Source organism: Lithobates pipiens, unplaced genomic scaffold (assembly GCF_037356315.1).
Source record: "Lithobates pipiens isolate NorthernLeopardFrog02 unplaced genomic scaffold, aLitPip1_a1.2 Scaffold_1, whole genome shotgun sequence".
Taxonomy (NCBI): domain Eukaryota; kingdom Metazoa; phylum Chordata; class Amphibia; order Anura; family Ranidae; genus Lithobates; species Lithobates pipiens.
The window spans coordinates 169,314,901-169,342,252 of NW_027507685.1; the positions used below are offsets into that span (position 1 = coordinate 169,314,901).

At 44.9% G+C, this 27,352-nt stretch overlaps 1 protein-coding gene across 1 annotated transcript in view; it reads left to right on the forward strand.

Moving 5' to 3' along the window:
• Positions 1-27,352, forward strand: part of ECM2 (extracellular matrix protein 2) — an 85,608-nt gene that overhangs the window by 7,665 nt on the left and 50,591 nt on the right. The window contains exons 2-4 of the mRNA XM_077478860.1: positions 3,330-3,521; positions 13,637-14,017; positions 17,345-17,620. Of these exons, the coding sequence (XP_077334986.1) occupies positions 3,330-3,521; positions 13,637-14,017; positions 17,345-17,620 (849 nt within the window). The remainder of the gene's footprint in view (positions 1-3,329; positions 3,522-13,636; positions 14,018-17,344; positions 17,621-27,352) is intronic.

Here is a 27,352-nt window from a genome sequence, read left to right on the forward strand (position 1 = left end):
GATAAAATAGTTTATTGCACAGCTCCGGGGGTCTTCCGTCTTCGGGGGTCTTCTCGCCGGACTCCTCCGCTATCTTCTTGTAGCTCTTTTACTAGCGGAGGAGCCCGGCTTTCTTCCTCGCCGCCGCCCTCTTCTTCCGACTTCGGGGGTCCTGTCCCCCTCCCCCAAGGCACCCCACCATGTTGAGGGCACGCGGCCTGGTACAGCTCAGGAGAGGGGGAACGCCCGCTCGTCCCCACCCCCTTTCCTGGCCGGCCGGGTAGCGTGCTCGGATAAGGGTCTGGTGTGGATCTGGGGGGACCCCATGCCGTTTTTTTCAGCGTAGGGGGTTCCCCTTGGAATCCATACCAGGCCCTTCTGGTATGCTCTCGGAGGGGGAACCCACGCCAAATTTTTTTCAGAAATTTGGCGTGGAGTTCCCCCTTCAGAGCTCATTGGCCACAGCAAAAGTCGCCTGGCCTGGGGCGACTTGTAAGTCGCCCAGGTCGTGTCTAAAAGTTGTGTTCAAGTCGTCTCCAAGTTGCCTCACAAAGTCGTCCTGAAGTCGTGTCGCCCCTGTGTGAACCGAGCCTTATGGTCAGTCCACCCACAACCAATCTTTAGGTTTTTGGAAGATGCTAGAGCAGAGGTGTCCAACCATTTGACCTTCTTGGTCCACATTGGAAGAGGAGGACTTGTCATCTGCCTGACTTTTTCTGCTCATCAGCTATTCTTATTGTTAGTATATTTTATGTTAGTATAGTATTAGTATATTAGTTAGTATATTTTATTTTATATATTTTTAACGGTCACTGATGTAGATGATGCATCTGAGTAATAAAACTTAATTTTTTTTTGAAATATGTTTTATTATAAAAATAAAAGAGGCAACCATTGTTTTTGGTAAGCAAACACATCAATATCTGGTTGTAAGGATGTAGTAGCAATTCTCAATAAATTCTTAAGGTGCTCATCAGATATTTTGGTTAAAATGTTGCCCTTTGTGTGCTTCATCTTTAAAAATAGTCGCTCACAAATATAGGTGCTGCTGAAAACTGATGACACAAGTAAGGTGATTGTGAAGAGTAGGATATTTATTTTTTGAGAAGACAAAACTTATTAAAGTCCAATAAAGAGACACTGTTTTTACTTTGGCCGTCATGTGTTCTTTAAGTGTAAATGCATTTTTACAAAAAAAAGTTTATAATTTTGTGTTGCGTAGCATTCATAGCCATCTTGTGGGCCTCCAGTTGTTCACCCCTATGCTAAAGTTTAAAACCAACCATAAGAGCCCCTTTTGGTGGGATATTTGCTCTTGAGGTCTCAGTTCTAGGCATTTGCTGTGCCCATTATAAGCAGTTCCCCTGTTGTATTATCCATAACAAACTAAATTAAATATCCAACAGGAGGTGCTTGAATACACAAGGGTTTGGCTGAATTTGGGCTTTCAACTGAGATTTTCTAGTAAGTAAAATCTTTGACGTAGTCAGTAGTTTCTTCAGCACACATAATGTATAAGAGGACGGTGGTAAAAACCAGGCCCTGTCAAACAGCAAGTCCTTGCAAATCAGAAGCTAGTGATAATTGCCTAGTTCCTCTTTTCCTCATATTATTACTTTCAGATGTTATTGGAGTTGCATCAATTTTCTTTAACTGTTTCATTCAAAAGTGAAGCTGGAGATGTTGGTGCTGTATGATCCAGATTACCCCCATAAGCTGAACTCTAGGAAGCCTAAAAATAAATTCTCTCCTGTAGTGGGGCTATGCCGGCACTGCAAGGGTTAACTGCTCATTTGATCTAGGGCAGCCAATTTCAACAAGGGCTCCAAGGAACCCAAGGGTTCCTTCAGAGGTTACCATGGCTCCCTTGGATTGAGGCTGATTGACCTCCCATTTGATGCTGCCTGCAAAGTTCCAGGGCCAGTGTCATTTGGCAAAGCCAGCAGTATGACAATAATGATCTCTTTTGGCTGTTTGTAAGGATGGCATTATGACCATTACTGTAACAGTTGCAGTCTTCCTACTGACATCCAATGTAAAGAAATTTTTTCCCATTGGAATGTAATTAATTGTTTTTAGCAGGGGTTCCCACAGACCTCAAAATTTTTTTAGGGGTTCCACTGGGGTAAAAAGGTTGCGCAAGGCTAGTTTAGGGCATATAAAAGGCTTTTTTACTTACCCGATCCTTCGCTCCCCTGACAGATGGCACTTCCCCATGCTCCAGCAGTGGACTCTCTCTTGGCATTCTCATGTCCAAGGCAGAGCTATGGACCCTGCGTGGATCTTGATGACAATAGGAGAAGATGCTATAGGGAACAGTATAGCATGCAGAAGCATCGGATTGGGTAAGTAAATCTACTTTTCTATGTCCCCTAGTCCTACAAGTGCAGTTAAAGTAAAAGTATAGCCAAAGCTCATTTGGCTTTACTTCTCCTTTGGATCACAGACGTTCAGATTGATCTATACTCCTGTGACCCATTCTCAGCAGATAGCGGGCCGACAGCGCTCACAGAGCTGGTCCAGGCTCGGGAAAGATCACCACCATATGGTCAGGATCCACCCACACGCCTGGACCGCCACCCGGCTCAGCTTCTCAGCAAGCCGCTGAGAGCCTGAGCTGACTGCTCCCACCCCTTCCACAGCCCAGTGCTCCAATGAGTGCTGGAGGGGCAGAGCAGAGAGCAGTGATTGACAGTTCCCAGCACTCTGCTCAGGAAGCTCTGAGAACCTGAGCAATCAGCGGTGTTTGACAGCTCGGTTCTCAATCTTAGAGTCAGCAGGGGACAGATCCAGCATCAGAGCAATGCTGCATCCAGCTAGGTAAGTATGACTCTAAAAAAAAAAAAAAAAAAATTCCCATATTTCTCCTTTAACCCTTGCAGTGCAGGGGTAGCCCTACTGCAAAAGAAAATTTTCAAAGTTTCCTGCAGTTTAGCTTTAAGATGAATGTAAACTCAAAATCAATTTTTCATTACCATGGATGCCATCCCTCACGGTATACACTTTTCAAATTGGTCACAGGAAGTGACAAGGTCACTTGCAAGATGAACGGGTATTTTCAGTAATTGCTAAAATTGTGCTTAGCCTGAAAAACAAAAAACAATGCAGCCAGCACATCTACAACTGGTAAGCCAAAATATATAACATTTTTGGGTTATGGTTTAGATACACTTTAAGCCCCCCAAATCTCAGCTGATATGTTTTAATCTTCAGATCATGCAACATTTTTGTGATCTCTTGACTATCCATAATTCCCTTGCTACAATGTAAATGAAACTTTTAATAATCTTTAATGGAAACCCTTTATAATTGTTGTAAAATGTTGTTTATAAAATATAATTCTCTTCCAGGAAGAGGACAGTGCCTGGTGAATGGGATGATCATGTATGATGGTGCGGCTTGGACTCCTCGCCAATGTACCATATGCATTTGTTCACAAGGGAAGAAGGTGTGTGAACCACTTGACTGCGAGGATGTAACCTGCCCCTCTGGAAAGTTGCAGATACCCCCAGGGGGCTGCTGCCCTGTCTGCATTAAGCCAGGTATAGAATCTTTTTTATATTTTATACATACTAAAAAACAAGCAAGCCTATACAGTCTGTTTTTTTAAAATTTTTTAACAGAGATGTTTTATTGAAAAACAGAATAGTGTTAACGTTACATTTACATAGAAAAGCACTGGTATTCAGGTACATACGGTATGCATATAAGGATTGGTTACAATCTAGGACAATCGTACAGGGTCACAAGATCATACATCGAGATGCCCAGTTCTACCCCAACTTCAGCAAGGATAATATACCGCAGTATTATCAACCCATTCTTGGGCCTGAATTCTGGACAGAACGACTAGATAGTGGTCCAAGATGGGCCAGGGGAGGGGGGGGGGGGGCAGTTAGGGTAGAGTGATAAGAAGAAAGGGAGTAGGAGGTCACATGAGTATTAGTAGGTCTCAGTTAGCTCTCACAAGAAGTTCATCCATTCGCATCTATCCACCCCGACCAGACTTCGTCGAATTTTGCTGGGCATTGTCTGCTTTCATAAGTGAGTCTATAAAAAGGGGCAGGACTGCATTAATGGAGCAACACCAGGACTCTCGGGTCGGAGGATCGGTTGCCTTCCATTTGAGGAGAATTTCTCTTCTGGCATAGAAGAGGGAGAATGTCAGAAATAGCTTGGTGTATCTATCCCCTCGGATCTCCTCCAAATTGCTCAGGAGGAGAGTCAAGGGGTCTAGTGGGACTTGGGTGCCCGATATCTCCGTCAAGTCATCAGCTATCTGGTTCCAGTAAGGAATACGTTTGGGCCGCGACCAGACCATGTACAAAAAGGAACCCATTTCATGTCTGCATCTGGGGCACAGCAGGTCTCTCAGGGGGAATATCTTGGCTAATCTTTGCAGGGGGAAGCAGGCCCTGTGTAAAAATTTGAGTTGTATAATGCTATCATTGAGTTGCGATGCTATCATTGATGAAATGTATGTGGCAACGCATTCCTCCCACAGCTCATCATCCAGGGTGGGTATGTCAGATTTCCATTTGTCAAAAGATTTGGTCAGTTTAGCATCATGTGCTACAGTTAGATAAAGGTAAAGGGAGGATAAAGTACGACCCATGGTGCTGGAGGTTAGGAGCCCTTCAATTGAGTCCGATTCCATAGTTATTTTCTGTGGGAATTGGGTTCTAAAGGCATGCCTTAGCTGGCAGTAACGGAATGTCCAAGTCGCTGGTAGTGAGTACAGAGACATCATACCCTGAAGGGAGATTATTGTGCCTTCTTTGACTATGTGCTTTAAGGTTAGTATTCCCCTCCCGGCCCACTCTGAGGGGTTCGGTAGGGAGTGGAAATGAGGAAGAAGAGGGTTACCCCACAAAGGCGTATGTGGGGACACATGGAAGGGTCTTGCATCCTGCCATGCCTGTATGGTCATCTTCATGGGGGTGGTAACTGCAGGGGCGGCCTGTTTGTCTCTAAATGCCAGGTTGCTAAGGGCTGCGTATGATCCCAGAATGGCTGCCTCTAGTCTGATGGCCGGATTCCGTCTGGGCTGGGACAACCACCACCTGACCGTGACCAGGACGGTGGCCCAGTAATAGATTTGGAAGTTAGGGAGAGCCAATCCACCTCCAGAAAGGGGGAGATGAAGTAGCTGTTTGGCCACCCTAGGAGGTCTCCCAGCCCAGACAAAATTCCCCAACTGACTCTCCAGTTTCTTGAAGAAGTTCCTTGGGATGTGGATTGGGGTGTTTCTAAAAAAGTAGAGAAATTTAGGGAGGAGCACCATTTTCAGCAGATTGACCCTACCCACAGGAGTCAGAGGGAGCGAGCGCCATGCCGCGCACTTGGTAGTGGTCTGTTGTAGTAGAGGTTGGAGGTTGCGGGCCGTGTACTGCCCCAGGTCCACTGTCACCTTTATCCCCAAGTATTTAATCTTGTGCACCCATTTAAGTTGAGTCAGGGGGTCCGGTACAGTTGTCAGGGGGCACAGGGAGAATAGCTCGGACTTATCCCAATTGATCGTTATACCCAAAAAGTCACTAAAGTGGTTAAACTGGGTCAATATTTTCCTAAGGGAAGTGGAGGAGTCAGCCAGGAACAGTAGGGCGTCGCCCGCATAGAGAGAAATGTTTTCGTGTATGTCCCCTACCCTTATACCCTTCACCTCATCATCCGCTCTAATCAAGGCGGCCAGAGGTTCCATAGCCAGAGCAAACAGGCTGGGAGACAGTGGGCAGCCCTGTCTCATACCCCGGCCCAGCGGGAATGACTCCGAAAGGCAGGCGTTGGTGAAGACCCTTGCCTGGGGAGCTGTGTATAGCAGCTTCACCCACGAAATGAATCTCGAGGCTTCCTTAGGTGTGTTGAAAAACCTGGAGGTCTCACCGTCTTGGACGTGGAGGTGTGCATGGAACAGTACACTGTACTTGATGTTGCGGGCCCTGAGCGCCCCCTTGACCTGATCAAAGGAGTTTGTAGCTGCTGGGTCTCAACGGAGTAATCCAGGAAGATCATAAGTTTTGCGTTCTGAAACCGGAGTTCACTTTGTATTCTGGAGGCCCTTACGACCTCGTCTCTGTCACGGAAGTTGAGCTAGAATGAAGGTCCTCGGAGGGGCCCCCGGGGGGGGGGACGGCTTTGGTGAAACCCGGTGCGCTCTCTCTGCAGTGTAGTGGGGAGAGAAGCTCGCATTTGAGAGAAGAGATCGCAGCATGGACTCGACAAAGGCCGTTGGGTGACCCCCCTCCACACCCTCAGGCAAGCCAATGATCCAGAGGTTGTTCCTCCTGTTCCTATTCTTGGCATCTTCTGCCCTGAATTCCAGGGCTTTCACCTTAGTATGGAGGGTGCGGAGGGATGCTGCTTGCTCCATGGACTCGTCCTCCACTAGGCCTATTCATTGCTCCGCGTCCAGAGTTTGTCAATATCTTGCCGGATGAGGCTTACATCCAGCTGTACTTCCTCAATCTTAGCTGTGAGTGTCGATTGACACTTTGCGATCGCCGCCATCACTTTCACCGACAAAGCGGTCTGGAACCCGAAGGATCCGTGGGGAAAGTTTGGGATGCCATGCGCCAGCAGCGCCTGGCGCGTGTCTCCACATGAGGGACCAGGCCTGGCGGAGTATCCTCTGATATCGGGGGAAATTTCAACTGCTTCCCCTTACCAGACTGAGCCTGTGGGGTGTGCCGCCTCATCCAGCTGTCTCTCGGCAGATTTAGGGGGGATAGAAGCCCAAGGAAGCGGGTAAATTGAGCAGAGTCGGCGGAGCTCGTGGGGAATGCGACCGCTCACGTCGCCATCCTGGACACGCCCTCCTATACAGTCTGTTTAGTTTACACGTTCGATTCCTTTAAAAGCCCTTCATTTTAAAATTATTGTGATATAATAACCTGAAAGCTTTCTTTATATTATTAAAATGGAAAAGCTCCCCAAGGGGTTTTATAGCAGCAAAATAACCATGAAATGTTAACCACTTCAATACCGGGCCTATTCTGGCACTCCTCTCCTACACGTAAAAATCATCATTGCTAGAAAATTACACAGAACCCGCAAACATTATATATATTTTTTTTAGCAGACACCCTAGGGAATAAAATGGCGGTCATTGCAACTATTTATTTTGCACAGTATTTGCGCAACAATTTTTCAAACGCATTTAAAAAAAAAAAAAAAGTTTCAGGATTTAAAAAATAACAAAACAGCAAAGTTAGCCCAATTTTTTTGTATAATGTGAAAGATGATGTTACGCTGAGTAAATATATACCTGTCACGCTTTAAAATTGCGCACACTCGTGGAATGACACCAAACTTTTACAGTAGTTAAAAATCTCCATAGACGATGCGTACATTTTTTTTACAGGTTACATATTGAAAGTTACAGAGGAGGTCTAGAGCTAGAATTGTTGCTTGTGCTCTAACACACATGGCGATACCTCACATGTGTAGTTTGAATGGCGTTTACATATGTGGGACTAATGTGTGCGTTCGCTTCTGAGCACGAGCTACTGGGGACAGAGACGTTTTAAAAAACTAATTATTATTTTATTTTTTTATTTAACTTTTACTTTATTTTTACAACTTTTTTTTAATCACTTTTATTCCTATTACAAGGAATGTAAACATCCCTTGTAACGGGAAACATTCATGACAGGTCCTCTTTATGGAGAGATGTGGGGTCAATAAGACCCCACATCTCTCCTCCAGGCTGGAAAGCATGAGATCGTGAAAAAAAATTCACTGATCCCATGCTGACAGCAGCGATCACGGCTTTGTTTCCTTCCGGGAACCCGGGCGTGACGTCATAACGCCCGGGCCTCCAACGGTCATAGAGATGACTGGTGACCATTTGGTCACCGGAAATCTCTATCGTCATTATCCGGCGCCGGACGATTCTCGATGGCACGGGAGAGCCCGGAGAAGCACCAGATGGCGGCGGGGGGGATGTCCCCTCCCGTCACCTGTAAGACCTATCAAGCGGCGGAACTGCAGCTATGATCATTCTTATGATGCACAGAATCGCCGGCTGAAAACAAGGATATCTGAATGATGCCTGTGGCTGCTAGCATCATTCAGATATTCCCACTGAAAGTCCAGGACGTCATATGACGGCCGTGGGCGGGAAGTGGTTAAGTATTTTCAATGTTTTATTATCACAAAGTGCAAAATGCAAGTTTTTACAAGGATTTTAAAATACGAGATCTGGTTGGAATATAGAACGAGAACAGCCATCAATAATAGAAAAAATGCACATTGAAAAAATTGTTGTTACATTACATGTGTACATTACATAGGAGCACCCCAATGCATTTCAACCCCTACATTCATGGTCTTCATCAGGGGGTTTTTGTTGCTCTAAGAAACATGTAAAGAAGGAAAGTGTTTTACTTATTATTATTATACACGATTTATATAGCACCAACAGTTTACGCAGCACTTTACTATGTATGGGGGGGGGGGGGCGGACAACACAATTACAGTACAGTTGAATACAGCAACTACAGGAGGGCCCCACTCATAGAGCTTACATTCTAAAGGGAGGGGGTGGTGGTACAAAAGGTAATAGCTGCAGAGAATGATTTGATGGGGGTGGCTCAGGGGCAGTAGTTGTTAAGTGGGTGTGGGATAGGCTTCCCTGAATAAATGCATTTTCAGGGATCTCCTAAAGGTGATCAGGGTAGGGGCTGATCGGACAGACTGGGGCAGGGAGTTCCAGAGGATGGGAGAGGCTCTGAAGAAGTCCTGAAGGCGAGCATGGGAGGAAGTAAGAAGGGAGCTAGAGAGCAGGAGTTCCTGGGAGGAACGGAGGAGACGATTTGGGAGATATCTGCAGATGAGGTTGGTGATGTAGATGGGGGCGATGTTGTGGATGGCTTTGTATATTATGGTTAGTATTTAGAATTTTACACGTGGGGGTAGGGGAAGCCAGTAAAGGGATTGTCAGAGAAGGGCGGCAGTCACGGTTCGATTAGTGAGGTATATAATAGACTGAAGGGGGGATAGCCTGCTTAAGGGTAGGCCATTAAGGAGAGAGTTGCAGTAGTCAAGGCGGGAAATAATCAAGGAGTGAATGAGGTGTCATTAGTCAGGAAGGGTCGAATTCTGGAGATATTGCGGAGGTGAAGGCAGCAGGATTTAGCCAGAGATTGGATATGGGGGCTGAAGGAGAGGTCAGAGTCAAGGATGACACCCAGGACCCTGGCATGTGTGGAGGGACCAATGGTTGTGTTGTTGATATTAATAGTGAAGTCATGGGGGGGGGGGGGGGTCGTGAAGGAGGAAATATAACAAGCTCAGATTTAGAAAGATTGAGTTTGAGGAAGTGGTGTGACATCCATACTGATATGTCATTCAACAAGTTTGAGATGTGTGAGGAGATCGAGGGGGTGAGTTGAGGAGTTGTTGACCTATGTGGATATTTCCAATAATATATATATATATATATATATATAAACATTTAACTTTAAACAAAAAATTTCTTCATTAACATTGCAAGTATATTTACCATTCGATTGATGGAGATAAAAGTGTGCGACAGCAGCGACACCCAACCAGAATTTAAAAACAAATGGATTCAGTGATCCAAAGGACTCCGGGTGGTCCCTCAACACCCCTCAGGCAAGCTTCCAGTCCATGGGGCTTACAAGGAGTCACGTTCGAACCCCAAGGAGAGGGGGGAGAAAGGAGGCCCAGCACCTGCAATATGTAATTGAGTAAATAAATAGGAGCTGAGGAGTTTTTGTACCACCTATTTGAACCAGTTGAACCCGAGTAGTTAGTTTATTACTATCAAATTGACATTAATTTTAATATAGGTATATGCTTAATCTATTTAGATTTGGGACTATTTAAATAAAGATAAAAAAGTAATTCATTTTTTAGTTTTTTATATATATATATTTTTGGCACAGCGTTTTTTTCAATTTTTCACATTAAGTTGGCTTGTTATTTCTCACTGTTGTCGGTAGATAGCACTGGTCATAGTATGAGATTTCCCAAACAAAACTATGCTATGAATATTTATCTTTCCTTCAGCCAATCCAGTATGTGGTTTATACCACTGGTGCATGCTGGGGGAGGATTTAAATATTTGGGGCAGGCTATGTGCTCTCTCTTCCCCTGGGCTGATGCCTAGAGAAGTGCTGTTGGATAGAGCTCCGCTGTTGTCCTCAATAGTCTGTTTTGGGACCTAATGCGTGCTGATGTGGTCCTGAAGCTGTCCTGCCTGGTCTGGAGGAAGCTGTGCCAAGGAGGAGTCTCAGGGGAGGCCACTACCTGGAATGAGCCAGGAAAAAGGCTGGTCTCTCAAAAGGGAACTTGGAAGACACATTGAAATTTGGGAACATGCTTACAGTGTTGCCGGGTCGGCTTAAGGGTTCTTTGTGAAACTGGACATTGATCTAGATCTGGAGAATCTGTAAGTGATCTGCATTGCTTTCTGGGAGCCCTAACCCTCACCTCCTTAACCATTAACTATTCTGCAATAAAACTTTTAAAAAAGAGAAAAAAGTGACTGACACCTAATTATTTTAGCCACGTTGTCAGCCCTGAAGTGAAATGCTACCCCTATCATGCTTTTGGGGTGTCAGACCCGCTACAGGTTAGCCAAAAGTTTCATTCAAACTTGGAGCGGAAATTCCTATTTTGTATGTTGATGGATGTTCAAGGGTGGTATTGGAGGTGGGGGCTTTCAAGTGGAAAAAGCTGATGGTGGGCATCACCAGTATGCTCCTTAATAGGCTAATAAGGAGGAAAGGGACGGGGTAGTGGCACAGTTTGTAGAACGGTCTGCATGAGAAGTGTGATTGTGCAGAGTCTAAGCCCTTACCTGCTTCTTCACCAAAGCCCCCGATGGTGGGGATGGATTTGCAACAAGCTGCAACCAGGTTGTGGCCCCCAGCTACACCCAACTGATGATGTGGAGACCACTCGTGTGTGCAGCGTACAAGCAGCAGGTGAAAGAAAATCCAGAAGACAAGTCATGGCCAAGGCGGGGAGCCAACAAGCACAGTGGGTCACTTCGCTCCTGCTGTCCAGAGTGCTCCAGTACAACCCATCTCTCCAGCTGTGTCGGCTATGTGTGGCCTATGCAATTAGGTCCCACCACCCTTTATTTCTGAACTTTTTGACACACTACAAGATGCTCAAATCTTCTCTAAGTTAGACCTCCATGGAGCATACAATCTGATTACGATTCGAGAGGGAGATGAATGGAAAATCGCTTTTAACAGCAGAGAAGAGCACTATGAATATCTTGTAATGCCCTTTGGATTGTCTAAGGCCCCAGCTGTCTTCCAGAACCTTGTTAATTACATTTTTCTGATCTCCTATAAGTTTGTGCCATTGTGTATCTGGATGACATACTCATCTTTTCTCCAGATTTGAATATTCATCGACAACATGTTTGTACGGTTCTTCTATGTCTTTGGGACCACCACCTGTACGTAAAGTTGGAGAAGTGCCTATTCAAGCAAACACAGGTTCCTTTCCTAAGCTACATAGTCATGGAAAAATGGTCGCTTATGGATCCTGCCAAACTTCAGGCCATCTCCAACTGGCCTCAGCCTCCTAGTTTAAAAGCTATGCAGCGGTTCTTTCTGTTCACCAATTTCTATCACCGGTTCATTCCTGTGTCTGACTACCCATGTATCGACCCTGGCTTCGTTTACCATCTGTGCTTGTTTGCTGCCAGCCCCTTGACCTTGGCTTGCCTTCTGGATTTTCTTTCATCTGCTGAATGTACGCTGCATACGCAAGTGGTCTCTGCATCATCAGCAGGGTGTATCTGGAGGCAGTGACCTGGTTCCAGCTTGCTGCAAGTCCATCCCCACCATCAGGAGCTCTGGTGAAGAAGCAGGCTGGGGCTTAGACGCCACGCTCTGGGGAACTCTGAGTTGGCAATCTACAAGAGCTCACTACCACAGACTCCTGACAGGTACCTTATGATGTCTACTGTCCAGCATTTTGCTTAAGTTCACATTTTTTACCCCAGTGCAGACATACTTTAAAACCACAGCAAGAGAATAACCATAGTCTTTACTAATAACTTGACTATATATCCTGATGTAATTTGTGTACGTATATAGTACTTATACAGTATATTCAAATGTGGACCAGAGCATGCATACAATGTATCCCACCCATGAGCTTTTTAGGTTTCCTTGAGACCCTGGCAGCAAGATCTCTATATGAGTTCCCAGCTTTGCTCATTTGCCATGTTTATTACAAGAGGGCCTCCTGCTCGCCGATTTTGGTAATTTTTGAACCATTTTGGGCTTAAAGGGTGCGAGTTTGGTCATTTTGAACCCATTTCGGGCTAAAAGGGCCGGCAGTGCGATTTTGGTCATTTTTGACCCATTTGGGGTTAAAAGGGCTGGGGGTTCGATTTTTTTCTACTCTATTTCAGTGGGAGAACCTTGTGGCTGATTTAGTTCATTTACTCATTATGATTTTCAATAAGCCTATTTGTGTGCGCTTACACAATTTCTGTAAATCTAAGGCCGTAAAACATATGGCTTTGACCTCCTGTAGAATGTCTAGGCATCCCCAAAGCCCCAAAGTTTCACTAATATGTAATTACCACCCAGCTTTCACAGCTGCTGGCTCTGGTCTTCTTTTGCCCCTTCCACCTTCGTATTGGCTAGTGAGGCTACATTTCATAGCGATGTATGTTGAAATAGAAGGGAGTTGGCCAGAACCAACCGCCGTAGAAACGGGTCACTTGTTGAACCACCGAGTGATTTTAGCTTTGGGTAGAACATTCTTTTTGCATAACTGGGCACTGTTCATGGGAGCAAAACTTTTTTTGGTAAGTGGCAGGTTACATTTTAAGGAAGATGGGGACATAGGTTGCCTTTAAAGTCCAATAAAAATAGATATTCCGTCAGGTAGACATTGTACTAACAACCTCAATTTTTTTTTGTCTTACCTCCCCTTACCAGTTTCCTGTTAGCACAGTAGCGCAGAATACTTGTGCTTAGGGGTGTGGCTGTTAGTCAGCTATGGCAGCACAGAGCACTGGAGTATGAGAGCAGAAAGCAGCATTTCACAGATATAAAAAAACAATTTAAAAGCAGAACTTCACACCTGCTTTATTACACTCCCCCCTGTTTAAAAATCCAGCTCATGCACAGATCTTTGGTGGGTATGTGTGACCTGGCAGAGGCCAGCGGCATGTCTGTGCAAGTGTTGGGAATTCTCATGCATGCACACAAATGTTGCTAGTTTCTAGCATCTGGGAAGTGGCAGAGACCTGTGGCATTTGTATGCATATGAATGAATGCCACTGGTCTCTACAAGGTCCCAAATACCTGGCAGAGTGGAGTGTGTGATGTGGCAATCCCAGGAGGCACACAGGATGTGCACATAGTTCACATCTATTCGAGAGGGCAGAAAGTGTTGCCTTGCATCCCCAATAATAATAAATAATATTCTAGTTATGTAATAGGGAGGTGGGGGGAATCAAAAGAGAACAGGTTCACTTAATGGGGGGCTGGGAGTTTTAGGGCATTACCAAGCAAAAATCATATTAAAACAGCATGGGGAGGCAGGACTTCAGTTAGGCTTCCAAGTATAAAATATTAAGAATGTATATTAATATTGTATAACCTTTCCAGGAAATTGGAGACCATTGTTATCTATTTAAATATATGCTTTTCAGAAACCACGCAGGGGCCACGTGTGTTTACCCCGAAGGCTATCCCAGAAAAAACAACAGAACAAACAAAGAATACCAAGCCTGCAAAGGCCAAAGATACAGTCACAAAAGCTGGCAGACCAGTTGTAGGACCTGATACAACAAGACACAACAGATCTACCACTGTAAAGCTACAACAATCCAAGAAAACAGCTGTACCAAAGGATTTAGAAGAAGTCACTCAGTCCAAACCTGTCACAAAGAAGAAGGAACTGAATAATGAGAAACAAGAGACCAGCCTCCAAAAGACAGGGGAGACCATACCAAAACCAAAGAAAAAGCCTAATGGAGAGAAAGGGTTAGATACTGAGTTATTGAAGAACACAGAACAACCACCAAAAGAAGGTATGGCCAATATGGGGTAGTAAAAGGCAACCTTGCAATGGTGGTCCAAACAATTGCAATAGCTGTTTCTTAATGTACTATGATGTTACTGTCAAATGTATATATAGCCAAAACTTTTTTAGTTATGAATATAGTAGGGCTAGATCCCTTGTCAAGTAAATGTTACTGTTGTGCTCCTTCTACGTAAATTCGCCACTTCTATTTGTCCTGGTGACAACTGTCACTGATAGAAAATGATGGGATTTTAGAGTTCTCACCAGGGATGAGGGTAAATATTCCAGTAGGAACACATGTTTTGGTGATGTCTTTTAAAGAATGTAGAAATTTCCTCACTCTGGGATATGATGTAAAAGGATATGATGTAAAAGGAAATCTCCCTAATGGGACACAAACAGCATATATATTGAACTGCCATAAACTTTAAACCCTCACTGCTCTATCCAAAACAAAAAAGAAATAATAATCTAGTAGTCTAAGCCCCATCCTGCTTCTTCACCATAATTTGCCTTTTCTTTAACAAGTCTAATGTAAATCAATTTCAAGAAACAAAGAGAACCTCTATGAATAATTAATCAAGATGAAACCCATCAAAGGGCAAGGACTGTATTGGAAGCCGACTACATTTATTAAACTTTATGATGTGACATTTTTTGCTTTCTTAAAATTACAAGATGCAATTCAGCATACAAATCCTGACATATTCAATATACTGAGATTTTTTAGTATTGAATTTGAAATTTGTTCCTATGTAGTGATGAAATTGGTATGTCTTTATACATTTCTGCACTGGTGTTCTCATGGCCATTTTATGGGTCTCCTAACTTGCATTCCGCTGACAGTTACCTTGAATTTGTATGAAAATTCTCATATGCATGAAGCAGTTGGAAGGTAACGCAATAAAGTATTGGTTAATAGTTGAATTTATATGTGATTGTTATCCACTGGTGATCCCAGCTACACCAGGAAGTGAGAGAGGTGATTAGTCTTTTACATACACCGTGGACTGGACTTGACATGTAGCTTTTAGTGCTTGCAAGTTGCACAAGCCTGTCATGGTCAAAAATATGGTAGCACCATTTTACACACAATATGATTTAAGCTCAGAATTTTTTTTAACGGAAGCAAGAATTAAAACGGGATAATGTCGCTAACTAAAAACTAGGTCCACTAATATTTTAGTTAGTAGTTAAGGATAATGGGATAATTCACCCACTGACCACCTGAAGGGGTGCAGACAGGGAGATCTTCCTCACCACAATGGTAAAAATACAGGTTCTGGCACTGAAACACCATCCCCTTCCACCACCAAACAATATCCCCATACTCCTTCTAGGTAAACATAAATAATAATAAAAAAAAAAAAATAGGCTAAGTTCCCCAAACATGATGTTTTGAAACTCAAGTCTTCTTGCTTCTTTACTGTAGAGTGGGAGTGTCCCTTTTCAAGTGTCCATATCCTTGCTTGGTGACATGGACAACAGTGAGTCCATGGGTGGGATTCAGATAGTGTCCTAAAGTGTGCAGCAGGGTGGTAATGTCAGAAGAAGAAGGGTTGACGAAGCTTGCAGCAGTGAAAAAAAACAGTCTTCAATCCCAGAAGTGGCATTGTGGAGGGTCACAGAAGAGTGTAACGAGGTAAGTTAAAAGGAACTTAGTAAAGGTTTTTGTTAAATGTAAATAGGTAGGAGGAGGAGGAGAGGATTTCTATGTTTCCCAGGGATGGCACAGCTCTCTTGTAGCCAGAAATCCAGGTAAAAAAAGGTAATGGGTGACTAAACCAACTTACGTCTCACTTACCGTATATACTCGAGTATAGGCCGACCCGAATATAAGCCGAGGCCCCCAATTTACCCCCAAAAAAACTGGCAAACTTATTGACTCGTGTATAAGCCGAGGGTGAGACATGCCTGTCCATCCCTGTGTGTGTGTCCGTCCATCCCTGTGTGTCCGTCCATCCCTGTGTGTCCGTCCATCCCTGTGTGTCCGTCCATCCCTGTGTGTCCGTCCATCCATCCCTGTGTGTGTGTGTGTCCATCCATCCATCCATCCCTGTGTGTGTGTGTCTCCATCCATCCATCCATCCATCCCTGTGTGTGTGTGTGTCTCCATCCATCCATCCATCCATCCCTGTGTGTGTGTGTGTCTCCATCCATCCATCCATCCCTGTGTGTGTCTCCATCCGTGTGTGTGTGTGTGTGTGTGTGTGTGTGTGTGTGTGTGTGTGTGTGTGTGTCCAGCCTACCTTTGTCCCGAGCCTCCGTCCCGTGCCTTGCCTCCTTGCCTCCGTCCCGTGCCGTGACTTGCCTCCTTGCATCCGTCCCGTGTCGTGCCTTGCCTTGCCTTGCCGCCGCCGTCCCGTCCCGTCCCGTGCCGTGCCTTCCCTTGCCTCCGTCCCGTGCCCTCTTCGTCGGCGGCCATTGTAAAGTTCAAAAGCTGCGCCGCCGCCTTCGCCTGTGATAGGCGGAACACTGAATTTCCCAGCAGCCTGTGTTCCGCCTATCACAGACGTCGTATCATCCTCGTCCGTAGTACGAGGATGATACGATGTCCGTGATAGGCGGAACACAGGCTGCTGGGAAATTCAGTGTTCCGCCTATCACAGGCGAAGGCGGAGCCGGAGGCGCGGCTTTTGAATAGAATGGCCGCTGTCTGTCTGCTCGACACGCTGATCGAGCGGGCAGACAGCGATGACTCGAGTATAAGCCGAGGGGGGCACTTTCAGCCTCAAAAAAGAGGCTGAAAATCTCGGCTTATACTCGAGTATATACGGTAAGTCATGCATGAAGAAACTATAATGGCGTGTACACACGGTCGGAGAATCCGTCGGAATGCGTCTTATCGGACGGTGTCGTCAGATAATCTGACTGTGTGTGGTATGCATCGGACTGATTCCGTCCGAATCTCCGTCGGACCCAATTTTCCAATATGTTGGAAATATTTCCCGGCCAACTGGGCCGGTCGGACGTAATCCGATCATGTGTAGAGAATTTTGATCGGACCAAGTGCCACGCATGCTCAGATCAAATTCCTACATCAAAGCTATTGGCTACTAGCCTGAATGTAGTCCCATCGTAACGAAATTACGTCATCACGTTCTGAAAGATCGGATTTTTCGACAACTTAGTCCGACCGTGTGTATGCAACAGTTTCGGACACAATCCGTCAGACTAAATCTATCGGACAAAATCCGAAAATTGTGGAAATCTCCTACCGTGTGTACGTGGGCTAAGAAGAATAGTATAGATAAGTCTACCCTAACTCTTTTTCCTATGTCGGTGTTATATTTTTAAGATAACAAGGAATAACTAATGTTGTGTATCTCTTCAGAGAAAAAAAAGCACAAAGCAGTAGGGACTGGAACATCACAACAAGCAGGAACACAGAAGCCAAAGATTTTCCAAGAGGATAAAACTAAGCCTATAGATGCCAATTCCTTCCCATCTCTACCAACTGTTTTAAGTTTATTTCCACCAACTCCGCATCACATCCCTTCCCTGCCTAGTGGCTGCCTCCTATCTGAATCAACTATCGCTTGTGGTAACACAAGGATGACCTTTCTCCCACTCATGACTGACCTGGGACTGAAGACACTCTACTTAGCCGGTAAGAGCAGCACACTGGATTTATACATAGCTTAAGTAATGGGGGAATTTATGGTAGTAAGTCCTGAAAATGTATATTAGAATAATTTTTTTTGCGGTTATAACTTAAAGGTGACCTGTACCTACAGAAATATGTAAACGACTATTTTGGAGCTCCTTGTGAAAATGCTATTTGCCCATCTCTCTATAGCTTCTATGCTTTCTGAGATACTAATGTGAAATGTACAAGTATAATTCAGCAATGGCAGCTCCTTAAAGGTGGACTTCAAGGTGGACCTAGCATCATTTTTTTTCAGGCTAAGTAATGTGTGTGACACACTACCCACTCCCCCCCAGCAATGTCTTTATATTCTTTTCTCTCTAGGTGGATGACTTTATCTTAATTCAGACACTATTTAGGGCAGGCTCTCTCAACCTTTTACCCTGAAGAAACATTTGAAATCATTTTAAGGTGTTAGGCAACCCCTGCTAAGATTATTAAAGCATGAGCAGTTAATCTGTTGAAAGTTTTACATAAAAGTGTAAGGAATTTGGTATACCTAGAATATCTAACACCTAGGGAATGATTTTACAATACTCCAATGCTCTGTATACATGAATTATAAGCATTACAATAAATGAATAGTATCCAAAAAATAAATATATTGCAAAAAATGTAATTTTATCTCCTCTTCTCAGTGAATAAAGTGTCCCCTTCCATCAGTTGTCAGTGGAGAGATGTTTTCTTACATTGGTGGTCAGTGGAAAAATGTCCCTTCACGTTGGTGATCATTGGGAAAAAGCCCTGTTGCACTGGAGGTCAATGTAGAAGTTAAACCTTATATTACATAGCAGTGGCAATTTTCCTTGTTGCATTGGTAGTCATTGTAGTTTGGAAACCAATTTGGCACTGCTCAAATAACCCCTAGCAATTTTTGGAGACACCCTAGGGTTCCACAGAACACTGGTTGAGAAAGCCTGGTATAGGGTTACTACCTATTTCCTAGACAGATGCTGTAGTTGAGATTACACATCCCCTGCAGTTCTTGGCTTCTTGTATCAGTGCCTATGGCAGCACGGTTGAAGGACACTAACAAGCCTCAAATGTTGCAGCCTGAGCTAATTTTTTCCCCTATTTTGTTTCCCTCCTTTGGTTGGGTCTGGACATTTGAGGCTAACTTTAGCAAGAGAACTATAGGGGTAATTCTTAACTTAGGGCTTAAAGTTCAAACAGTGTTTAGCACACGTGAAGGCGAGACTTTCTTTTTACTACTGTCAAATTTCACAAGATGTAGGAAACACTTCTGACTAATCATGAATTATTCTCTTATGTTTCCAACGGAAAAAGGAACAATTCTGTCATGATCCACTTCCATTATTACTAAAGCTTATTTTTTTTTTTTTATATTGTCATATGTAATGTTTAAAGAGTCTGTCATCAGTCTGAAAGTATATCTAAATCCAAGAACAAAAATCTAATATATTGCAGCTTCCAATTCCTTAGATGTGGTGGCTGCATAATGTTTTTCTTTAGGCTAAATACATTTTCTGCAAGTACAGAAATACAAAATACCTGCTGACCTTAATATGAATCCACTGTCCTTGTAACTTCTTGTGCATTGAACTGGAATCTTAAACAATGCTATCAGGAAGTGTTCCTATTCCAGAAGAACCTAGGGTGACAACTAGGAATGAACATGAGTTTGATCCAAACTAAAAAGTTAGCTGTCATTGCTGGACAATGAGTGTTTATACACAAAGGAGCGGGAATGCTTATAACATTAACCTATTATGCCCACATGGTTAAACATGATCAATGCTATTTAGCTAATATGGTCATGTGCTTATATTTGATTAATAATATTGCGAACATGCTTGCCCCTTTGGGTACATCACCCGCAAGGTGGGGAATCTCCTGCCCACAGTGCATTAGCCCAGAAATGACAGCTAACTTTCAGGTTCTAACTGAACCCGAGCCCGAACCCAAGCTCATCATTCCACAGAATGATACAGTACCAAAGACAAAAGACAGAGGTTCTATGTTCACATATGCCCACATCCTATATATCATAGACAGAACACAGTTTTTGTAACTAGAGGACTTTAAAGGGAACATGATATATACCGTATTTTTCGGACGATAAGGCGCACCGGATTATAAGGCGCACTAGCAACGACCGGCTGATATAATGGATATTTCCATATATAAGGCGCATCGGACTATAAGGCGCACTGGATTATAAGGCGCATTTAATGAAACACAACTCGGATGCGGTACTGTAAGTCAAATTTTATTCAACTCTTTAGCAATAACCATAAAATGGTCTATAACAATAACTCTTAACACTGTTCAATTAAATACAAAACCAGACACTCACTTTTTCACTTTATTCTTCAATAACTCTTAACACTGTTCAGTTACCGGTGAATACCGTACAAAACCAGACACTCACTTTTTCACTTTATTCTTCTCCCGCAAATCCATCAAATTCTTCATCTTCAGTGTCTGAGTTTAACAATTGGGCAATTTCGGCATCAAGCACGCCCGTATCCCTCTCATCATTCTCATCAGTATCCGAGTCAGTCTCGTTGCTGTCATCGGTACCGGTACTTAGCTGTTCAGTGATAATTCCGGACTTCTTGAAAGCTCGGATTACACTGGCGACTGATACCTTCGCCCAGGCATCCACGATCCACTGGCAGATAGTGGCGTAACTCGCCCGGCGTTGCCTCCCTGTGTTGGTGAATGTGTGTTCGCCTTCTGTCATCCAATGCTCCCACGCAGCTCGCAATTTAACTTTAAATGACCTGTTGACACCTATATCTAGTGGCTGCAGTTCTTTGGTTAATCCACCCGGAATGATGGCAAGCACCGAATTAGTTTTCTTCACTTGGGCTTTGACAGTATCTGTCAGATGGGCGCGCATGGAGTCACAGACCAATAGGGATGGAGATTCGTGGAAAAAGCCACCCGGTCTCTTGACGTAAACCTCTCTCAGCCACTCACTCATCTTCTCCTCGTCCATCCAGCCCTTCGGGTTAGCCTTGATGATGATGCCAACCGGAAACTTTTCTTTTGGCAGAGTCTTCCTCTTGAAAATTACCATGGGTGGTAGTTTCTGGCCATTAGCCTGGCAACCGAGAACTACAGTGAAGGATGACTTCTCGTTTCCTGTAGTGCGTATAGATACCGTACTGGTCCCTGTTCTCTCGACAGTACGGTTTACAGGGATATCAAAGGTAAGGGGGACCTCGTCCATGTTGGTGATGTGCTCTGGTCGGATTTTCTGTTCATTGATCTTGTTCTTGCAGTAGGTATGGAAAATGGCCAGCTTTTCTTCGTAATCCTTTGGCAGTTGCTGTGACATAGTGGTTCTTGTGCGGATAGAGAGATTCCGCCTTTTCATGAAACGGAAGCACCAAGAGGGACCTCCTCGAAAGTCGTTGATCTCCATGTCGCGTGCGATCGCTGTTGCTTTGAGTCGAATAGAGACAGTAGAGACACTTCTACCTGCGGTTCTCTGTTCAATAACCCACTGTTCAATTTTGTCCTCCAACTGTGGCCATCTTGCTTTGTTTCCTCGGAAACTCAGTTTGGTCTTCTTTACCTGGCGCAGGGCATCTTCTTGCTTCCTCCACTTCCGTACCATTGATTCATTAATGTTGAATTCTCTCGCAGCTACTCTATTTCCATGCTCTACTGCATGACTGATAGCCTTCAGTTTGAAATCCGCTTCGTAAGCATGTCTCTTAACAGGAGCCATTTTTGGGGCAGCGGGTATACCGTAGAAAATGAACGAATGAATGCGCACACCTCCTGACTAAGATGGCCGTAATGCCCACGAAGCTGCACTGCTTGGATTGGGCATTACGGCCATCTTAGTCAGGAGGTGTGCGCATTCATTCGTTCATTTTCTACGGTATACCCGCTGCCCCAAAAATGGCTCCTGTTAAGAGACATGCTTACGAAGCGGATTTCAAACTCATCGCTATCAGTCACGCAGTAGAACAACCTGAGAGAGGTTTACGGTACGTCAGTTTACGGTAAGAGACCGGGTGGCTTTTTCCACGAATCTCCATCCCTATTGATCTGTGACTCCATGCGCGCCCATCTGACAGATACTGTTAAAGCCCAAGTGAAGAAAACGAATTCGGTGCTTGCCATCATTCCGGGTGCATTAACCAAAGAACTCCAGCGATGTCAACAGGTCATATATAAGGCGCACCGGATTATAAGGCGCACGGTCGATTTTGTGAGAAAATTTAGGCTTTTACGTGCGCCTTATAGTCCGAAAAATACGGTAGCTGGTTTTGCAAAACTAAATAAAAAATAATTTGATTATACAATAAAAAATTGTCAGGTCACCTTGAGGCGAGGTGACAGATGCACACCGTAGGGATCAGGAGTGCACCACAAGGTTGTGGACCCTACGGCTGACTGCTGCGGACGGGAGACAGAGATAGTCAAAGACACGCCAAAGTCGGTAACGGCACAACAGAAGAGCACACGGCAGGTAACAGGAAGCTAACACACAAAGGAATACACAATGGTTGATCAGCACTGTTGGCTTGCAGTGCACAGGTTAATATAAGGTTCCCTGATAGGGCCTGGGGTGGAGCCATGCTTAGAGGAGAGGTTATAAAAACCACTAGGTGGAAGTGGCTGGCCTCTTAGTCTGAACACATGAGGGGAGGTAAGCAAACAGGAAGATCACTGCATAACCATGACAGTACCCTCCCTCTTACGAGGCCTCCCCCTCTCCCGCCTGGGTCAAGGCTTAAATGGAAACTCCAGATGGAACCTCCTCAACAGACGAGGAGCAAAGACTTCAGATGCAGTGATCCAAGACCTCTCCTCAGGGCCCAACCCTTTCCAAAGTACGAGGTACTGAAGAATGCTTTTACCGAGCCAGGAATCCAAAACTTGACTAACCTTGTATTTTAGATTATCCTCAGAGATCGAAACCGAGGTAGAGAGAGGACGAGAGGACTTGAGGACTAAAGGCTTTTTAGGAATGGGTAAGGGCATGAGAAGATCAGGAGTCTGAGCAGGGTCCCCCACACCCTTAAAGATGAGCTGGGCATCCATAACAGGACCACCAGACTGGGCAGAGGTCAGTGGATCCCTGAGGTCAGGTTGGTTAGAAGGTGACATGTCACAAGAGTCAAGCTGGATAGCTGCAACACCAACAGAATGCAGAGAACCCTGAGAAAAAGATTGAAAACCCCTCCTGGCCGAATGAGGTATTCTATCTAAAGGATGGATTGAGCCTCTTAAATGGGTTTGAACGGACATAGTAGCAGTAGGGTGAGGCCAGGTCACCGAAGGTGCTGAACAAGAAGCAGGAAGCTCATTTGGCATGGGCTGGACTGGCATAACTGGTGCAGAGGTCGACTGAATAGTATTGTCAGGTGTAGCGACCATCTCAATCGCATCACAGGGCATAGCAACTGTGGAACTTGCAGACAAGTTAGCCTGGCTGTGCATCCAAGGGAGATTAGGGACAGGCAAAGGTAAATGATTATGCGAACTGGAGTGAATGATCGACTCAGGTTCATAGGTGGGCCCCTCATCCAGAGTACCACATGACCTAGAGAGTGCATCAGTCCGACTATTGCAGGACGCATCCCAGAGATCGCTATATACAACGGGAAGAGCAGAAGATACTGGGATGGTGGCAGCAGGAAGTTTCTCTGTTGGGGTACCCTTGAGTAGGCAGGAAGAGGAACAGGAGGAACCCCAAGCCAGGATCTGTCCAGCAGACCAGTCAACGTGTGGAGAATGGAGTCGTAACCAAGGAAGACCTAATATGATAGGAGATGAAGCCTTAGGTAAGACAATGAAGGATATCCACTCCTGGTGGAGTGTCCCTACTGACATCTCAACAGGAAAAGTCTGGAAGCGGATAGGGCCCCCTGGAAGAACCGTGCCATCAATCGCCAAGACCACCAATGGTGTTGTAAGGGGTAAAAGGATAAGTCTCATGGAGGATGCAGTTTCCCAATCCATGAAATTGGCAGCGGCTCCGGAATCCAGATGTGCTGAGACCGAACGAGAGGAAGCACCGACATGAAGCAACACAGAAAGGAGAAGACGAGAAGGTGAAGGTGATATTTCAGGGTCTAATACTCCACCTTCCAGATGTATTAGCCCTGAGCGTTTTTCCGGACGAAGAGAACAGGTGTCACGGAAATGACCTTTGGCCCCACAATAGAGACATAGGCCCAGAGTTCTGCGCCTAGCACGTTCTTCGGGAGATAACTTAGTCCAGCCCAACTGCATAGGTTCCTTGGTAGGCAGGGGGTGCTCCTCGGATCGAAGAGAAGGGACTGGGGGCTCAGGCTGCCTAAAGAACGGGGAGTGCTGGCGTCTTTTTTCCAGGGCCCTCTCCTGAAAGCGAATATCGATCTGGTTATACAAGGTGATGACACTGTCCAGATCAGAAGGGAAGTGATCTTCCTGCTAATTCATCCTTCACTCTATCAGAGAGGCCATGTAAAAAGGTTGCAACTAGGGCCTCATTATTCCAGCTCAATTCAGCTGTGAGGATACGGAACTGAAGAGCATACTGTCCCACAAACGCGGACTCTTGACGGAGACGTAAAAGAGCGCTAGCCGCTGAGGAGACACGACCCGGTTCCTCGAAGATATTGCGAAAAAGTTTCAAGAAATCAGACAGGCTAAAAACCACTGGATCATTCAGTTCCCACAGAGGGGCAGCCCAAGCTAACGCCTCGCCGGACAGGAGGGATATGATATATGCAACTTTTGCCCGATCGGACAGGAAGTTTTGGGGCTGAAGTTCAAAATGAATTGTGCACTGGCTAAGGAACCCCCTGCAAGCCTTGGAGTCCCCAGAGAAACGGGCCGGAGCTGGTAGTTGTAATGAATGTGTGCAGCGGCAGATAGCGGTTGAGGTTGTTGAACCGGGGGTCCTAATGAGGCCTGAACCTGTTCAACACGGGATGCCAAATCTTGAAGGAATCGCATCACCTGGGTCTGATGCGATTCTTGGGTCTCAAGTCTGCGAACTAAGCTCTGCAATGGATCATCTGCAGGAAGCGGCACGTCAGCAGGGTCCATGGCTGATCAAACTGTCAGGTCACCTTGAGGCGAGGTGACAGCTGCACACCGTAGGGATCAGGAGTGCACCACAAGGTTGTGGACCCTACGGCTGACTGCTGCGGATGGGAGACAGGTCCCACCGGGGTTAGAGCATAAGATTCCCTGGGGCGCGGAGTCTAAGGCCGCGTACACACGGGCGGACTGTTCGCCCAACCTTGTCCGCTGAACAGTGTTTGGGCGGACAGTCCGCTCGTGTAAAACTACTCAAAAACGTATATACAAAAAACTCATTATACAAGTAGTCTCCAGATGACAGCAATTATTCAAGATGGTAACAGACACCCAATGTTAGCAGAGGAGATTGCAGGAGTTACTGCCAGCTGACGAATTTGAGGGATGACCTTCTTCCTCAGAGCCTTGCAGTGTTGCATCCTTCAGCTTCTCCTATATATACACATGTGCACCAGCATACACCCAAAAAAGGCACCTCAAACCGGGATTCGATGACCCCGCCCATACTGGTGGGTGGCTCACAAACGAAGGGGAAAGACCACCGATGAATAGTGATAAAGACCTCTTATGTGTACAATTAGTTGATTGAAAAATAATGATAATAGCAAATTGAGAAAAAAACTATTAAAAATGAATTAATAAAACATTATTAATAAAAAATTTATAGATTGCACAGGCAAAGTGGCTATAAATTAGTCCTTGTTGATATTGACTGCACCATATGGTATGTGGAATACAATTAGATACATGAAGATAAAATCAGGGATAGTAGTAATGTTATTAAAAATAAAATTAAAATTTGCATTGAAAGGAGCCGAATGCTCTCCACAATTGCTTAACTCATGTCACATACAATCACTAAACCACTAATCCTTGTCACATACCGCCATCAGGGGGGACCCGAGTCACTGCCCCACCACACTGTTGGCAACTCCAAACCCCATCTGCAGGGTCTCTCCTCCATTGCACCCTACTGCAATTGTCCTTATGTCCTATTTTAATGCCTGAAATGCACGCCATGCTTGCGTTCCAGGCAAACGGACATGCAGACTGGAGCATCATTTCCTGTGCACCACCGTTGCGCACCACTGACGTCACCAGCAAAAATCACCAGGCACCATTTTGTTGAAAGAGAGGAGAGAAAAGGAGAAAAGCAAAAAATACTTAGGGTTCAAGGGAGAAGATAGGAAATCATTCCTTACTATTAAGTGATATGTATAATAGTAAAAGTGACAAACATAGTAGTAAAAATAGTACAAATAATTATAGTAGTAGTACTTTTATTGCCGAGGGATGGGCAGACTGAATGCCAACCCCACCGGGGCATATGTAGAATTATCTACATGTGTTTACCAGCCACCTCAACGTTTATTCCTACTCATATCATGCAATTTTGTGTATTTTGGGATCTTCATTAAGCCCTCCAGGAGTAAGAATCCCAGGGGTGAAGATTCAATAGGCTTCACGTTTATATACATTTCGGTTGTCTTTATCAAGGTCACTGCCGATTGACAATGCCAAAAACCCTCATACCTGATGGATCACCCTGGTGAGCTTCCTGGAGGTGCAGAGGAACAGGATATTTAACTCTTAAGTTAATAATATCACATTTATGTTCCCCAATCCTTACTCTCATGGGGCGGGATGTCCGGCCTACATATAGACGACCACATGGGCAGATAATACCATACACCACATATTCCATTCCACAGTTGATCAACTGCTTTACCCAGGGAATCCTTCCATCTTTGCCCTCTACGGACTTCTTCCTGTGCCACAGTTTTTAACGCTGCACTTGTAGCTCACCTTTTGGTCAAATATTTTTTTTTCCCTGACTGTTAGGATACTCCTATCCTTGAGGGCTGCAAGACCAGAGACATTATCCATTACGAGATCTAGTCCATCTGGTACTCACTTGTGCACAGGAGTGTTTTGTTTTCTGCAATTAAAAAAAACATCTGCAGTATAGTATGCACTCAATAATTGGTCAGGGCTTCTTTTGCATGAATTACTGCATCAATGTAGCATGGCATGGAGTCGATCAGCCTGTGGCACTGCTGATGTGTTATGGAAGCCCAGGTTGATTTGATAGCGGCCTTCAGATTGTCTGCATTGTTAGGTCCCACACATTCTCTATGGGGTTTAGGACAGGCGAGTTTGCTGGCCAATCAAGCGCAGTGATACCATGATCATTAAGCCAGGTCTTGGAACTTTTGGCAGTGTGAGCAGGTGCCAAATCCTGTTGGAAAATGAAATCAGCATCTCCATAAAGCTGGTCAGCAAAGGGAAGCATGGAGTGCTCTAAAATTTCCTGGTAGAGGGCTGCACTGACTTTGGACTTGAACAACACAGTGGACCAACACCAGCAGATGACATGGCTCCCCATATCATCACTGACTGTGGAAACTTCACACTGGACCTCATGCAACTTGAATTCTGTGCCTCTCCACCCTTCCTTCAGACTCCGGGACCTTGATTTCCAAATTAAATGCAAAAATTACTTTCATCCAAACAGAGGACTTTAGACCACTGAGCAACAGTCCAGTCAATTTTGTCCTTAGCCCAGGTAAGACGCTTCTGATGTTGTCTCTGGTCCAGGAGTGGCTCGATACAAGGAATGCGACAGTTGTAGCCCATGTCCTGGATATATCTGTGTGTGGTGGCTCTTGAAGTTCT